The 14,098-nt window shown below is 36.7% G+C and overlaps 3 protein-coding genes across 6 annotated transcripts in view; 2 read left to right on the top strand and 1 right to left on the bottom strand.

The window, feature by feature from the left end:
- LOC105199443 (diacylglycerol lipase-alpha) overlaps nucleotides 1-5,812 on the top strand; it is a 49,011-nt gene extending 43,199 nt beyond the window's left edge. For 3 of the 4 annotated variants that reach the window (XM_026133825.2, XM_011166577.3, XM_026133824.2), the window contains 4 exons: nucleotides 2,206-2,567; nucleotides 3,437-3,790; nucleotides 4,031-4,199; nucleotides 4,288-5,812. In XM_026133825.2, the coding sequence (XP_025989610.1) occupies nucleotides 2,206-2,567; nucleotides 3,437-3,790; nucleotides 4,031-4,199; nucleotides 4,288-4,566 (1,164 nt within the window). In that variant the 3' untranslated portion in view covers nucleotides 4,567-5,812. The remainder of the gene's footprint in view (nucleotides 1-2,205; nucleotides 2,568-3,436; nucleotides 3,791-4,030; nucleotides 4,200-4,287) is intronic. The other variant, XM_011166578.3, reaches the window with a different exon arrangement.
- A 105-nt stretch (nucleotides 5,813-5,917) lies between these two features.
- On the bottom strand, nucleotides 5,918-7,325 carry LOC105199442 (protein Asterix). Its single transcript, XM_011166576.3, has 2 exons — nucleotides 6,918-7,325; nucleotides 5,918-6,617 (listed from the first exon to the last, which is right to left on the bottom strand). The coding sequence occupies exon 2, from the start codon at nucleotides 6,606-6,608 to the stop codon at nucleotides 6,276-6,278; it is 333 nt and encodes a 110-aa protein (XP_011164878.1). The 5' UTR covers nucleotides 6,609-6,617; nucleotides 6,918-7,325; the 3' UTR covers nucleotides 5,918-6,275.
- Nucleotides 7,317-12,577, top strand: LOC105196661 (ras-like protein 2). The gene is made up of 4 exons (XM_026133834.2): nucleotides 7,317-7,543; nucleotides 8,727-8,814; nucleotides 9,671-9,882; nucleotides 10,003-12,577. Exons 1-4 carry the CDS (start codon nucleotides 7,439-7,441, stop codon nucleotides 10,195-10,197), a joined length of 600 nt encoding a protein of 199 aa, XP_025989619.2. The 5' UTR covers nucleotides 7,317-7,438; the 3' UTR covers nucleotides 10,198-12,577.
- The last annotated feature ends 1,521 nt before the right edge of the window (nucleotides 12,578-14,098 follow it).

The following is a 14,098-nucleotide window of genomic DNA, read 5'->3' as shown; positions in this document are numbered from 1 at the left end:
AATATCATTTTATGAATACCTCAAAAAATACCTCTCAAGGTATTTTCCGCTTGCATAAAGTATATTAGAATAAAATATTTTGCGAACGTGTGAAATCAAACTGGGATATTTTGCGGATGTTACATTGAAATCGTGATATTCTGTGGTTAATGGGATCAAATCGAAACACATTCTACAGATATTGCATTTTACATGAGATAGTCCAATTCGCCTCATCGTTCACTGAGTATTTTCGTTGTACAAAATATCAGTTGAATTGAAATATCCGAGATTTTGAGGGTCGGTTTCAGGGCGAGATATTCGATTATTGCGCTCCAACAAAGGGGTAAGCACTTCCTGACGCAACATTGATCGCAATCATTGATCGAGAACGGTGTATCACATAATACGCATATACATACACACACGCATACACGTAAATGCATGCGCATCATGCACTGATATCGTCTTCATTGTGCACTCGGCACTCGACTAGAGTCGATTGGCCTGATTGATCCTAGACTAGATGATTTTGACGGGGGTATCGTCTCGTCTGCATGCTGGCAACTATTATGATCGAACAGGTGTGATTGACAATAGTAGGAAGTAGCGTCGAGATTAATGTTTGCAAGAAAAACTCTTCTGGGAAATGATACATGAATTAGATAATCATAAGCAGTGTGAAAAAAACACAATTCTATTGCGCAAGCATACTTGTCATAGGCTTTATTACAAAAATTGCTAGTAAGACATTAACAAATTCTTACAATATAAATGTGAAAGGCAGCTTTGTCTATTAGTTTTCATTTGTATTATATAAATGAACTTTCCTTTTTTAATGAAATATTTTTTTATACGATCAAAAATATATCCTGTAAAATAAAATTGTGATAAAATATAGTTAGTAGTTTTAGTAGATGGTAGTATATAAAATGCAAGATAAAATCTTTTCTTTTTTTGTCAAACATCAAGGAGAGTTATGAAGAGCCTCTAAAACCCATTTCAATTCATCTCTTTACGAAAAACATTTTGTCATAAATCCATAAAATCAGAAATTATAAAAAATCCGCGAAACATCTTTCAAAAAATCCAGTTTACATTAAAGTCGTTAGATGAATAGTAACGTTTTAAACGTTTGATTTTGAGCGGAAAAAGCTCGGGCTAAATCTTTTCAAAAAAAGGGCTTCGCTAGACGTACCGTGAAAGATTAATTTCATTGCCATAAAAGAGGAATCAAAGTAATGTGGCAATTCTTATCGAGCCGAGCGTAACGCGTCAGAATTATTGGACAGATTAACTTCTACTATGTGAAGATAGAGAGGAAAAAGAGTCGAGTTCGCGAGAATTAAGAGGATTCATACTCGGCGAGACGAAAAATAAATATCCCGTTTCGAATTTCCGTTTGTGGCTTTATCGGCACATCCGCGCGTTCTTATTATCCGCGTTAAATATTTCGCGGTTATTTTCGCTACTCTATTACGCAAATTGACCGAGTTCACGTTGATTTGCGGTTGAAACGAGGATATTGGCCATCTCCGATGCAACGGACATTGAAAATCGCAGTGGATCGCATTCCCAGAAGCTTCAAAGAAAATTTTGATAAACGTGTAGAGATTTTTTTGTGCTCCCAACTAGTTTACGATGTAACAAAAAATTCCCCTCTCTCCTCGAAAAATAGTAATTACAACAGTATTTAGTTAGATAAATTAACGTAGTAGTAAAAGGGAAAAATGATAGATGAGTGAAAATATTTTTTGATGAATAGGAAACTACTTGTCATATAATCGACTCAAGATCAATAAAAATCCGTACAGGGTGTCGACAAATTATAGGTACAAAATTTAAACATTAGAATTGTATCGTAAATTCAGAAAAAGAATCAAGAGAGCTTTATTTAAATAAAATCTTAAGAAAGCATTTGAGAGAGACAGATTAATAAGTATATTCAAGAAAATTAAAACGGCAAATCGATAATGAATTTTTATTCCTTTTTTTTTACTTCGAGACAATTCCGTTTTAGTCTTCACGTGACATTTAATTATCACGTGATTCAAGGCAGAAAATTGAAACGAGAAAATTGAAACGAGAGGAAGTCTTAACGAGACGTTTGCCGACGATTTTCGAGCTCGGGAGATTCGCGGGCGTAGATTTGTACCTGTAGTTTCGCGACATTCTGTAACGAGGGACCCGATTATACCCTCTACGTCGTGGCTCGCGTCGTGCCAGGTTGTGACGACTCTGGGACCGGCGAAGCCGCAACGACTAGTGTTCGGACACGCGTCCTCGACGGAGGCGTTGTCGGAGATACGCGAGCATCACGCGATGGAGATCCAGGAGCTGGAGTTGCAGGAGCAGGAAATGCGAGCCCTGCTATCGCCGTCCACCCCGACGAGGTATCACCTGGGCAACTTGGCCGGCACTCCGCCGCACCGGCTCTGCCTCGAGACGAGCTTCACGTCGTTGCAGAGCCCGACGGACATACCGCAGGCCGGTCGTGAGCTCAGCGTGGACTCCCGGGGTATCCCGTGGGAGTACGTCAGCCTCGCCAGCGAGCTGCTCCACACGCCCAGGCTGGAAGACAGCAAACCGTAAGGACGACCATCAGCCACTTAGAGCCCTTCGCGGTCCGGCGCCGGCGGCGCGAACAGGCTCGAAATCGTTGTATAATATCGCTTGTTTCGAGACGCGAGCTATATAGCGTTACAGATACGTGGAAAAATAGTCTTTGTAAAATTTGTCCCTTCTTTTCTTTTTTTTTCGATCGGAAATATTTTTCGCATTTTGGGTTGCTCCGGACCGCGAAGGATCAATATCGGGATGAGACGAGAACGAATACCGAAGAGAAGAGGAAACTGGTAGCAGCGATAGAAGTGATGACGTTGAACTCTGTGGCCATGCTCGCACCGGCACCACGACACTGTACCCTTGTTGCCGGGCATCTAAAAATATACGAAATTATTGATCTTATTAAAATTATACGCACTTTAAACGAGATATATCTCAGTAACGCGAAAGCGAAGTAGTTTTTTTTTTATGAAAAAAATATAATAGCGAATTTTAAGGAGTATCTGAATGAATAGGGGATCTCATTGATCAGAGAGATATTGAGAAACGAATGAATCGATCATCGCACCCGCTTTTCACTCAGATTTAGCAATTTCATTTCACGCTCTCGTTCACTCTCGCTTCTCTCGCTTAGATCCGAATCCTCACCGGAGTCACGTATCGTGCACCTCAATGTTATCGTCGCATTAATACGCGTATCATAAATCCCAAAAGATCACGGTCGCGCAGGAAGTGTTCCCAAAGGACGGAAGGTCCGAGAAGACGCAAGACGTGACACTCGCGCCGTCTTGAAACGAGTCTACAAATAAAGATAGAAATTGGAAAAAAAAAATGTATGACCTCTTCCTCGGAGATGAGATTCACCGTTTCCTTCCTTTTCCCGGGCGAGAAGACCAAGTCGATGGGACGAGCCGACGCGTACCGCGCCGTTGGCCACGCCGGAGACGCTGTCGGAGGCGTCGACGAGCAGTCCGCCGTCGCCGGTGGTACCGGCACCCAGGCCGATGCGACGCACCCCCAAGATCCCGGGAAACTTGTCGACGGCGGCGGACGATCTGAAGAACAATCTGCACTACGCGATGCTCTCGGCGAAGAATTACTTCCTGAGGACGGAGCACGCCGGAGGCAGTAACAACGGCAGCAGCAGCGGCAACAGCGAGGCGAGCTACGAGAGCGCCAGGAGTCTGGCCGCCGCCGGTCTTCCGCCGCCGGTCCCGAGACGACGGGACTCTGTTACCATTAGGAGGTGGACACCTTTTTCTTTTCAATTCTCTCGATTAAACGGATCCACAAGATTTTATTTGCAATCTCAATTAATTTAACCATCGACCATCGCTTTTGATCGGTCGCTTGATTTTTCTAATTACGTTTATCAAGTATTTCGACTCAAGCTAGTGGGTCATCGCTGTGTCTACAAGTTTTCAACTCTTTCCTGTAAGAACCTGTATATCATATGTATTTATCACATAAATAATATATACTTTAGAGAACAACGGACGTGCACAGCAGCGTGTTGCAGGGACGATTTATCGGAAAACTCGTCAACCCACACGTCATCGCACTCCTCGAGAGTCTCCCATACTTCGCATCGTGTTCAGTTCAACGAGGAAGAGAACGACACTAACGGTTCCAGCTTGGATTTCTACGAGGCAAAGGTACGCATAAAAGTCAATTTACCATTTGACAAGAAGCCATTTCGAGCATCTGCGATCGTATATCGAGTTCGCGTCTTCGTATCTTCAGGGCTCCTGCGGCCAGCGGGACAGCAGCAACGACGTCTTTCTCAGCGTGCGCAGCTCACCGGAGTGCAAAGGGCTCATGGCACCGGCTACGGATCTAGGTGCTGAATGGAAGAAAGGAATCGACGCGACGGGCGTGGGCGGTGACGCCTCGTTACCGCTTCTCCGAGGTTTGTCGCCCACGCCGACTCCCGGCCAACACAATTCACCATTTTTCAACGCTAAGCGGAAAAAGTATGTGTATCCCATTACGTTGGTGGGACGAGGCGAGAGCAGCGTCTAGTCGTTATAGATTCTAGATGAGAATACCGAAGGAAGACACGGTCAACGATTACGAAAGCGTTCTTCACTCATTGTCAGTGAAAATAAAAAACAAGTCAATCGTAGTTAAAAAAAAAAAGGTAATGGTATCGCTCTGTGAGAATGATGTATGAGTTGATCCTCTTTAACTTTGGCTGAAAGGAATATTTGTTGCGAAAGGACTTTTTTTTTTAGCTCAGCGAATTGAAATAAAACCAATCGAGGACCACACATACACACACCCACACACGAAGCATAGTAATAGTAGACGAAAGTAGTTCGGATACATGTGCCAAATTCTTCTCTTCTCCAACTTCCTCTTCTTCCTTAATCTACGAAATTCTCAGGTAATCAAACCAAACGTATCTAAGACACGTGCGAAGAAATTTCATCAAGAAAGGACAACTTTGAAACGCTCTCACGTCTTTTGCGCATTTGGATTGTCCATTTTCGATTTATAGATTCAAACATACTTTCTTCGATCATCGTCTTGTCACGATACGAATATTGCAACTAATAATGAGGCATTACAGTTTTGTAATCTTACTGTAATCGTTATTATAAACAATAACTTATTTAAATAGGATTACTTAAAATATCAACGACAGAGGATCCTAAGTGCAATGTTGAACAATAAAACCAAGCGATTATTTTAATTGGTTAATGAAACTAAACGTAATTATACAATAATTTATATTTCTACGGAATTTTCAGTTCCATATCAAAACATTTATTTCCATTACTCGTTTAATGTCAGAAAAACACATTTCTGTAATCAACTATAAATCTCTCTATTAGTCAAAATTAAAATATGTACTGCAGCACGTCGCAGTAACGGCCTATTTTGTAACAAGATCGTTTGTTAAGATTACAGTAGAGTCCATTGATTTTTATATATTTCTAAATGTGGATTTGTCGGAATATATAAAAATCAAATCTCGCATAGTTCCGTTCGTTTTGATATAATTTGTACTGTTCCTAGAACGTGCTTTAACGTTACGATGCAAATTGATACAACACAGTATTACTATTGGTACTACTTTTTTTTATTACACTCTGATCAAGATGCACGAGTTCGATGCAATGTGAATGAAAAAATATTTCACGGAACGCTATTGCAATTATCTAGTCCAAAAAACTACGGCTGTCAAGTATGTGACCTTTGAAGACATGCTTAAGAATCAGAGTTTTGATGTCGCTGTACTTATGTAAAAAAAAAAAAAAAAATAGCACCAGGTGGCATTTAAATTCTAGTCAACGTATGTTTAGAAAATCTAACATTTATTGTAATATTTATAGTATCCTTAGGAAAAAATCACAGAATATACGATTAATTTTAGCATAACAGAATTATTTATAAGAGATAAACGACGAAACAAATTATCTACATCTGTATATAGTGTATATGCAATTGATTATCTGCATATTGAGTGATCATAGAGCGACTCCGAAAATTATCAGTGTAACGCGGACTCAATATTGCATACTGAGTGATAATACATTATTACAGAGAATTCATTTTTATTTATTATTCATTCGTATGTTACAGAAAACTCATCTGTATGATATAAATAGTGATCATTCGCTCTAACAAACATTTATATTCAAATTTTCTTGCATTCATATATCGGACAAAGAAGATTGTTTAATAAAGTAAGTCGCATATGAATGCATATACGTTTGTACAAAAATTCATTGCATGGCACTCGCCCATGGAGGTATCATGGGCTGTGGATTTTGCAAGTAGGACATGACCACCGCTGATATCGACAGCATGAAGCAGCTGAGGATTTGCTTGGCGTCTTCGCTCACTCGCGTATTAGCGAAGCTGATGCAGGAGCAGTAGAGCGCCACCCAGGAACACCATTTCAACCTCATCATCAGGCCGCACATGCTGAAAATCATTCCTATGACGTTCATGTACTCTGGAGTCATGTCGTCTTGCATGTGTGACTGATTATTTGAACCCGGGGGCTTGTAGCGCACTTCCTTGTCTGGCCGCCTTGGATCTGTCGAGCTGTTCATATTTAACGTCTGCAACATAAAACAGATGCTAAATAATAACTTCATTGTTCCCTATCAAAAAACAGTACGTGTTTTCTGATTGGTTTTTTGGAGCAATTTCTTATCTTTCTTCATCAGAAAAAGTTACAGGCGCAATAAATGCATGATTTTTTTTTATTAATAAACAGGTACTTATCAAATCCATATGATTTCGCTTCATCATGAAAAGGTTATCGTTCCACGATGAATTATTTACAAGTATATAATTAATTCCTCAATGCAGATTATTGATAAACGGTAACTTTCGGAGTGGACAAAGGCGCTACTTACGTGTGAATTGGAGTACAGATGGAAGCTTATTTAAATGACTAGTGATACACAGGACGTATCTGTTGACAGGCGAGCACAGGCGAGTTGATTCGCAAGAAGAAAACTGAGCGTGATACGCGCAATAAAGACACGCAGCGCCGCGCGCGACTGTACCGCAAACCTACACAAAACCTACGTGCGTACACACTCGGTCGCGGAGGGGAGAATCCCGACCATAAAAAGTTGGCGTGAGCCAACGCATGTGCGGGGCTACCAGCGAGGTTGCGCGCTCGTCCGGCGATCATCGGCGCGGGCTCGCCGTCGCGAAAACGTCCGCGGATACTCCAGGATACTCGTTTCTGCCAGTTTCTGCGCGCGCGGCACGTCGTCGTATCTCCTGTATCGTGTCGGCGGGCGCCGTCAATCTGCGTCAATCGCGCACGCACGCGGGGATGAACGTTTAATCGCGCGCGTGCGGCGCCAGCGAGAGCAAGTGAGCACGAGCGAGCGAGCGCGAGAGAGAGAGAGAGAGAAGGAGAAAGATGTCGAAAGCCGCTGACAGGCAGAGCTATGCGCAGACCTACAAGCTCGTCGTCGTGGGTGGGGGCGGTGTCGGAAAATCGGCAATCACGATACAATTCATCCAAGTAAGTTTCAGCAGCATCGAAATTTGTGGCGCGCTGCCGCCGATCATCGCGATCCCGCGAATTTTCGATCCCCCCGCCGCGCGGGGACGATCGTCCAGCCATCTGATCGCGAGTGTCGCGAGCAGATGCGACCGCGGTGTTTTTCTTCGCGTATCCGCGACGGGATTCGCATTTCTCTTTCGCGCCCGAAAAGGCGAAATGAAAATGCTCTCCCTCCCCCTCTCGCGTTCGTCGCGAAATGCGATTTTTCGGAGCGATGGAGCGATTCGAGCGATGCTCCGCTCCGCGACGGCGATGCCTCAACTGTCGCTCGACGTGTTGTCGTCGCGGAGACAGGCCTGAAATGGAAAACGAGGAAGGCGCGATCGTAAAATCCGCGAGCGTGATAGCGTCGCGTCGCGTTACCTGCTAGGAGACGGGAAAAACAACAGTCGGACGGCTGTTGTAGCCTTGTAGGCATTATGTCACAGCGTCGTACAGCCGTATACAATCGTCATATATGGTCATATACGCGGCAGCGCCGTGGCGCGTCGATTCCGACGAAACCTCGAGCGCGCGTACCCCCACGTATCTCGCGAGAGGACTGAAAGAGGACGCGGTGCGACACGCGCGGCGATATTTGCAAGTATATATGACGCTAATGCGACTTGCCGGCGATCGGCAATTGCAGCTGATGTTCGCATTTGAAATTGAATATTTGTGAACGTGCGTTTACGAGCACAGCCCTGACGAAAACTACGTTATGTTTTACATGTTTTATGTAGATTTATGTAAATAGTAATCAGTGGATTATAGAAGATTTAAATTTGATCAGAAATAGGGAAAATTATATTCCGTTTTTGATATTATGTTTCTATTTTATCAATATTAAATTGTATCGACGATTTTATTTTATAACTTGATTCGTTTTTTCTTTGCTGTGTTATGCAATTTATAATAATTTACATTGCTTAAATTGTATTCTACAAGAAAAAGATACATGTAAACACAACGTAACAATATGTAAATAATCTACATAGACATAATCTTAAAATTTAGTACAACTCTTTGATTATATTTTTTTATTTAAAACACCTGATGAAATATAAAATATGTCGTAAAATATAATATAATAAATTTGTCATATATAATGTGTTATCTTTATGATCCTATATATACAATGTATTTTAATATCTTTTTTCAGAGTTATTTCGTGACCGATTATGATCCAACAATCGAGGATTCTTACACGAAGCAATGTGTTATCGACGATGTTCCAGCCAAACTTGACAGTAAGTGAAAAATAAATCAGAATTGAGCGTGTAAAATAAAAATTTATACATATAGTGTATTTAATGTAAACTCTGTAAACTATATTTTAAAGGGATGCTAAAGTCGTCCTTTTTTACCGACCAAACGTTAATTTTCGGGCATGCCGTTCTTCTAATTGCATTTACAGATTTAAAAATCCTTTTCCACAGTTAAAGTATAGACAATAATGTATAATGGACGCTATATAAGAATAATGAAAACGAAAAAAATTGGAAAATTATTCTTAATTTTTTTTGTTTTCTTTATCCTTATATAGCGTCCATTATACATTACTGTCTATACTTTAACTGTGGAAAAGGATTTTTAAATCTGTGAATGCAATTAGAAGAACGGCATGCCCGAAAATTAACGTTCGGTCGGTAAAAAAGGACGACTTTAGCATCACCTTAAGTGCCAAATTATATTAATAAACAATCAATGAAGTGTTGAAGGTTCTGATTTCATCAGAAATAGTGAAAATTATATATTCCATTCTTTTATTTTTAATGTTATTTTATTATTCTTATTATTCCATTCTGACTAAAGTCAGATATATTTTAACAATTTTTTTATTTAATTACGTTTTGTATTGTACTATCCAATTATAATAAATTACATTCTATTATCTATATGAAAGATTCATGTAAACATAACGAAAACAATAAATAATTCATAGACGTAATCTTGAAATTTACAGCACATGGAACAAATATTAAATCTCAATTTGTTTAAAATCTGCTTTTACTTTTGCTTATTTGCGTTTGTTCTTGATCTATTTAGCTTAATACAGAATCAAGAATCAAGCATTATATCGAAATTATGTTTATGTTAATGTAGTATTGGACACTGCTGGACAAGAAGAATTTAGCGCGATGCGCGAACAATACATGAGAAGTGGCGAGGGATTTCTTCTCGTGTTTGCTGTCACCGATCATTCGTCCTTTGATGAGATGTCAAAGTTTCACAGGCAGATACTTCGAGTAAAGGATCGAGATGAATTTCCCATGTTAATGGTTGGAAATAAAGCAGATTTGGACCACCAAAGGAGTGTAAGTGTCACTGAATAAGCAATTTAACCCGTTCGTTTTTTTCTACACAGAAAACAATAATTGTAATTGTATATATTTTTCCCTACAATTTTCTGTGACCAATTTGAATCTTTATTTTAGGTATCAGTTGAGGAAGCACAAAATCTGGCGCGTCAGTTGAAAATTCCATACATTGAGTGCAGCGCTAAGCTACGGATGAACGTCGATCAAGCTTTCCACGAGCTGGTGCGAATTGTCAGAAAGTTTCAACTTTCAGAACGGCCACCACTGAAACCAAATTACAAGAAGAATAAGAAGAAGTGTGCCGTACTGTAATAACGAAACTATTTAGCCTGACGATTTATCCCACACTGATTGGATAATATTTTTGGTGGTAAGTTCTAATTCTGGCAAAAAGATATAAATAATGATAAATTCAAAATGGCACGAAAGATTTGACTCATGATACACTTTATCGCAAAATAATTGCACTTCTGCGCAAATAAAATGTTGTTTTTCGTGTTCAAGATTGACAACAGCGCAGATTTCAATATCGATTATTAATAAAATGCCAACTCCGCGTCAAATTTATTAATTATTGCATGCGTTTCTGTAACTGTTGTGCCTTTTAAGATAACTATTACCGTTGACATTCATTATCGTTCCACGGCGATAAGAATAATATGTTTAATTATGTATAATATGAGACAGTAAAATAACTTTTTTAACTGCTTGCGTTTAATTTATAATATATGTTTTAGATATTATAAATTGAACGCAAGGAATTAAAAAACAAAGTTTAATGAAAAGTTAATTTTTCTTCTATTATATATAGCGAGTCAATTTTCGCTGAGCAAAAATTTGAAATACATATATAGCCCGATAACAAATATAAACTATTTTTGTAATAAATTTTACTAGGAAAGCAGTCTATTAATATTATTATTGAGTAAAAGTTTAAAACAATTTACAGTTATTATCAGTAACGCGATATTAAGATTATATATAGTACTATGATATAATTGGATTTAATAGTGGACAACCGCAGATCCTACAGTCCATCCACAGTGTTTATAGGTTTGTTTCTGCTCGCTGCGGTATATTAATGATCTCGAATTGCAGCGAAACACAATTCGCAATTTGTTGCGAATTGAAAAACGGGTTTTACTTTATAACGACACAAGTTCGTATGACAATATTGTATGACCAACATTTTGAAATATAAAGGGAATGTTTCATATATACTAAGAACCAAGATAATTAAAAAATATATTATTCTAATATATTATTCTATATTTTTATGAAATATAGAATATGCTTTTGCTCTTCATCTCTCATTTTAGGAAAATACTTTAGTTAGAGATAATTAGTTAAAACATTTTAATTTTATTCATTTGATTCGATGAATATACTGGCAATATTGTATTGATAAGAAATGCATTCGATCGAGAAAGTTAATATAAATATTTTAGAATGACGATTTCAAATACACTATTCAGCCACTTGTCAAAAATACTCCTGCTATTATTAGGAGCATTCGTCTTCCTCTAGGTTGAGTCATAATGTCTAATTGCAAAATTGCGAAGTCAAAATAACTCAGTAATATTGCGAAACGAACCGAATTATCAAATGCGAACTGAGTAAATATACCATTTGCATTCGAGTTATTTCTATGGGAATTGTTCGAATTGTTTAAAGCTATATTTACACATAGCATTTAGTGGTTGAAATTTTGTGCAAATTACAATAATAACATCAGAATGGGGCCAATAACATTTTTAATGCAGATGATCTTGTAATTAACAAATAATAATATTTTAATGCCATATACTCCACAAGTTCCGATTAGCACGCTGCGTTTAGATCCTAATTTTGATGTTAAACAATATTGTTAAAACAATTAATGGTTTTTATATTTACTTACATAATTCTCTTCTTGTATTGATATTTAAGTGTCTTCCAATGTTATCCTTTAAATACATGTAACTTTATTTAATGTTATATTTAATTTATAAAAACTATAAATTGATAATGTAATTTTAATGTTATTTTAATTTTTTAATCTTTGATTCTCTGACAAGAAGAAAAATGTGTGGAAATTAAAAATTTTTTTACAAGTACGAAAATGTTACTACACTTTGTTCTGTTAAATTTAGTTTTATTTATATCTCTCTCTGTTTATTGAATGTTACTTGTAATAATAATAATGTGATTGGGTATCCGTGGTTACAAACGCTATATTTGTGGAGAGATATGAAAATGTGTTCAGCTAATTTCGGTTTCACCAACAACGAAAGATATTTTTAAACCTTGACTTGTCAGAGCATCACGTTTTGTCAAAGCTTCGATGTTGGTGATACCGAGATGTACTAATAATAATACTAATAATATTACTAGCTTTAATAACGCAGCTGATAATATACAATATATATATAAGCCTACAAAACGACACTTTGACAGGAATTTCAAAATTATGCGATGATATGATATCATACTTAACATTAATAATTGATATATAAATGTGTATTTTACAAAATGTTACAAAATGTAACATTTACGAAACTCTAAGAATCAAATAAAAAATTCCATTTATTTTTGTAATTAAATATATATTTATATATTTGTAAAAATAATGTCTATAGCGAACTGATTTTTAGATTCAATCTATGTTTGTTAACTTCTGTAAACCAAATAATATGAATATAAATAATTGTTATTATGTTCTTTTTCATATACCCAATCTTCCGACATTATTTCACTTTCAAATATATAGAGTGCGTTAAGAGATTTAAACTTATATTTATGTATCATAATAAAGTTGCAAAGAGTATCTTTATGCTTTTTTTTTAATTCGACAGTAAAATTGTATTGACTATTTTAAATAAATTTAAATTAATTTTAGATAAATTTTTGTTATTTTTGGTATTCTGTATTTTTTCTGATTTTTACTCTTAGCAATTTTACTCTAGCAATTAATTAGAGACATTATCGTTTTTAACTATGGAAATACTAAACTTTAATATGCTGCGCCATTTGAACGACATTAAAAAATCAATACATCGATATAATAATACATGCCAGGGGATAACCATTCAGAAAATAGATGTACACCTTCGGACTTTGGATTTCAAGACTTCACTGGACTTCATCGGACTACGATGGAATTTACTAAACTACGTTGGATTTCATCGAACTTTATCAGACTTTATTGGAATTTATTATAATCATAGGAAATTTTTCTAAAAAAAAACAAGTCACTAAAAGTTTTAATTGTATTATTTTTTAACAAAAATTTTTATTGACTTGTTCTTTGCAAAATGGTACAGTCAAAATTTTTGATGACTCTTTTCTAGAAACAGCATCGTGTGATCTCTGATAACTGTGTTCAAAAATTTACTACAAAAACCAAATCTCCAACCACCATGAAATTCATCGGACTTGTAATGGGTTAAATATCGGAATTCAAGAGTGGTTACCCCTTTGAGTACATATATTATTATCGTATTACAGTCTTTTCTTGAATTGAAAATGTAGTAAAATATAACTATTATAGCTGTAGAACTAATTGATAAATTTGAATTCTTTCAAGGAACATCAAAGTGGCAATATCTTTCGTTAAGTCCATGAAACTTTGAGTGGTTAATTTATCAGCTTCACTAACATCAAATTATTTAAAGGAAAATATATAAATTAATCGTCTAAAGTTTCAGATTTACTGAAAGATATCGCTACTTTGATATTAAGCGGCAAAATTTAGACAACACAAAGTTTAAAATTGAATCATAAGACGTTTTAAAGATACATTTCCAAAAGTAGTCTTAAAGACGTCTTATAATCCGATAGATTTTGTGCTGCGAAAATAATATAGTTCGATAATATTAATAATACATATATTTTAGAAAGCATAATAATGTGCTCAAGTCATTTGTTAATAGATGTTTTCTGGAATTCAGCAAAAGCCTTTACCTTTTAGGAATGACATCAAAAAAACATCCATATGATCCTACTGTCCTAATTTATAATTACAATTTTTAAAAGCTAGTTTAAGATAACTTTTAAAATATCTTATTTGAAATTAATGTCTGTTTTTGGAAATTTGGAATTATAAATCGCAAAAAAATAAAAGAACTTCTGATAAAGTGAACAGATTGCATTATTTAAAATTTTAGCAACTTTTCAAATTTCCAAGAATTTTATATAGATCTCCATGAATTTTGTTCCTGAGAAATTTTTTAAA

The sequence above is a fragment of the Solenopsis invicta genome, chromosome 3, assembly GCF_016802725.1.
Source record: "Solenopsis invicta isolate M01_SB chromosome 3, UNIL_Sinv_3.0, whole genome shotgun sequence".
Taxonomy (NCBI): Eukaryota; Metazoa; Arthropoda; class Insecta; order Hymenoptera; family Formicidae; genus Solenopsis; species Solenopsis invicta.
Note: the sequence above shows the minus strand (reverse complement) of the source record. Positions and strands in the feature narration are given on the sequence as shown.

What these genes read in the sequence shown, in the direction of transcription:
- LOC105199442 (XM_011166576.3), bottom strand. Translation starts at nt 6,608, where the DNA reads ATGAACAGCTCGACAGATCCAAGGCGGCCAGACAAGGAAGTGCGCTAC.
- LOC105196661 (XM_026133834.2), top strand. Translation starts at nt 7,439, where the DNA reads ATGTCGAAAGCCGCTGACAGGCAGAGCTATGCGCAGACCTACAAGCTC. An exon ending in TGTTCCAGCCAAACTTGACA is followed by an intron (nt 8,815 to 9,670) that starts GTAAGTGAAAAA and finishes ATGTTAATGTAG; the next exon opens with TATTGGACACTGCTGGACAA. An exon ending in ATTTGGACCACCAAAGGAGT is followed by an intron (nt 9,883 to 10,002) that starts GTAAGTGTCACT and finishes TCTTTATTTTAG; the next exon opens with GTATCAGTTGAGGAAGCACA.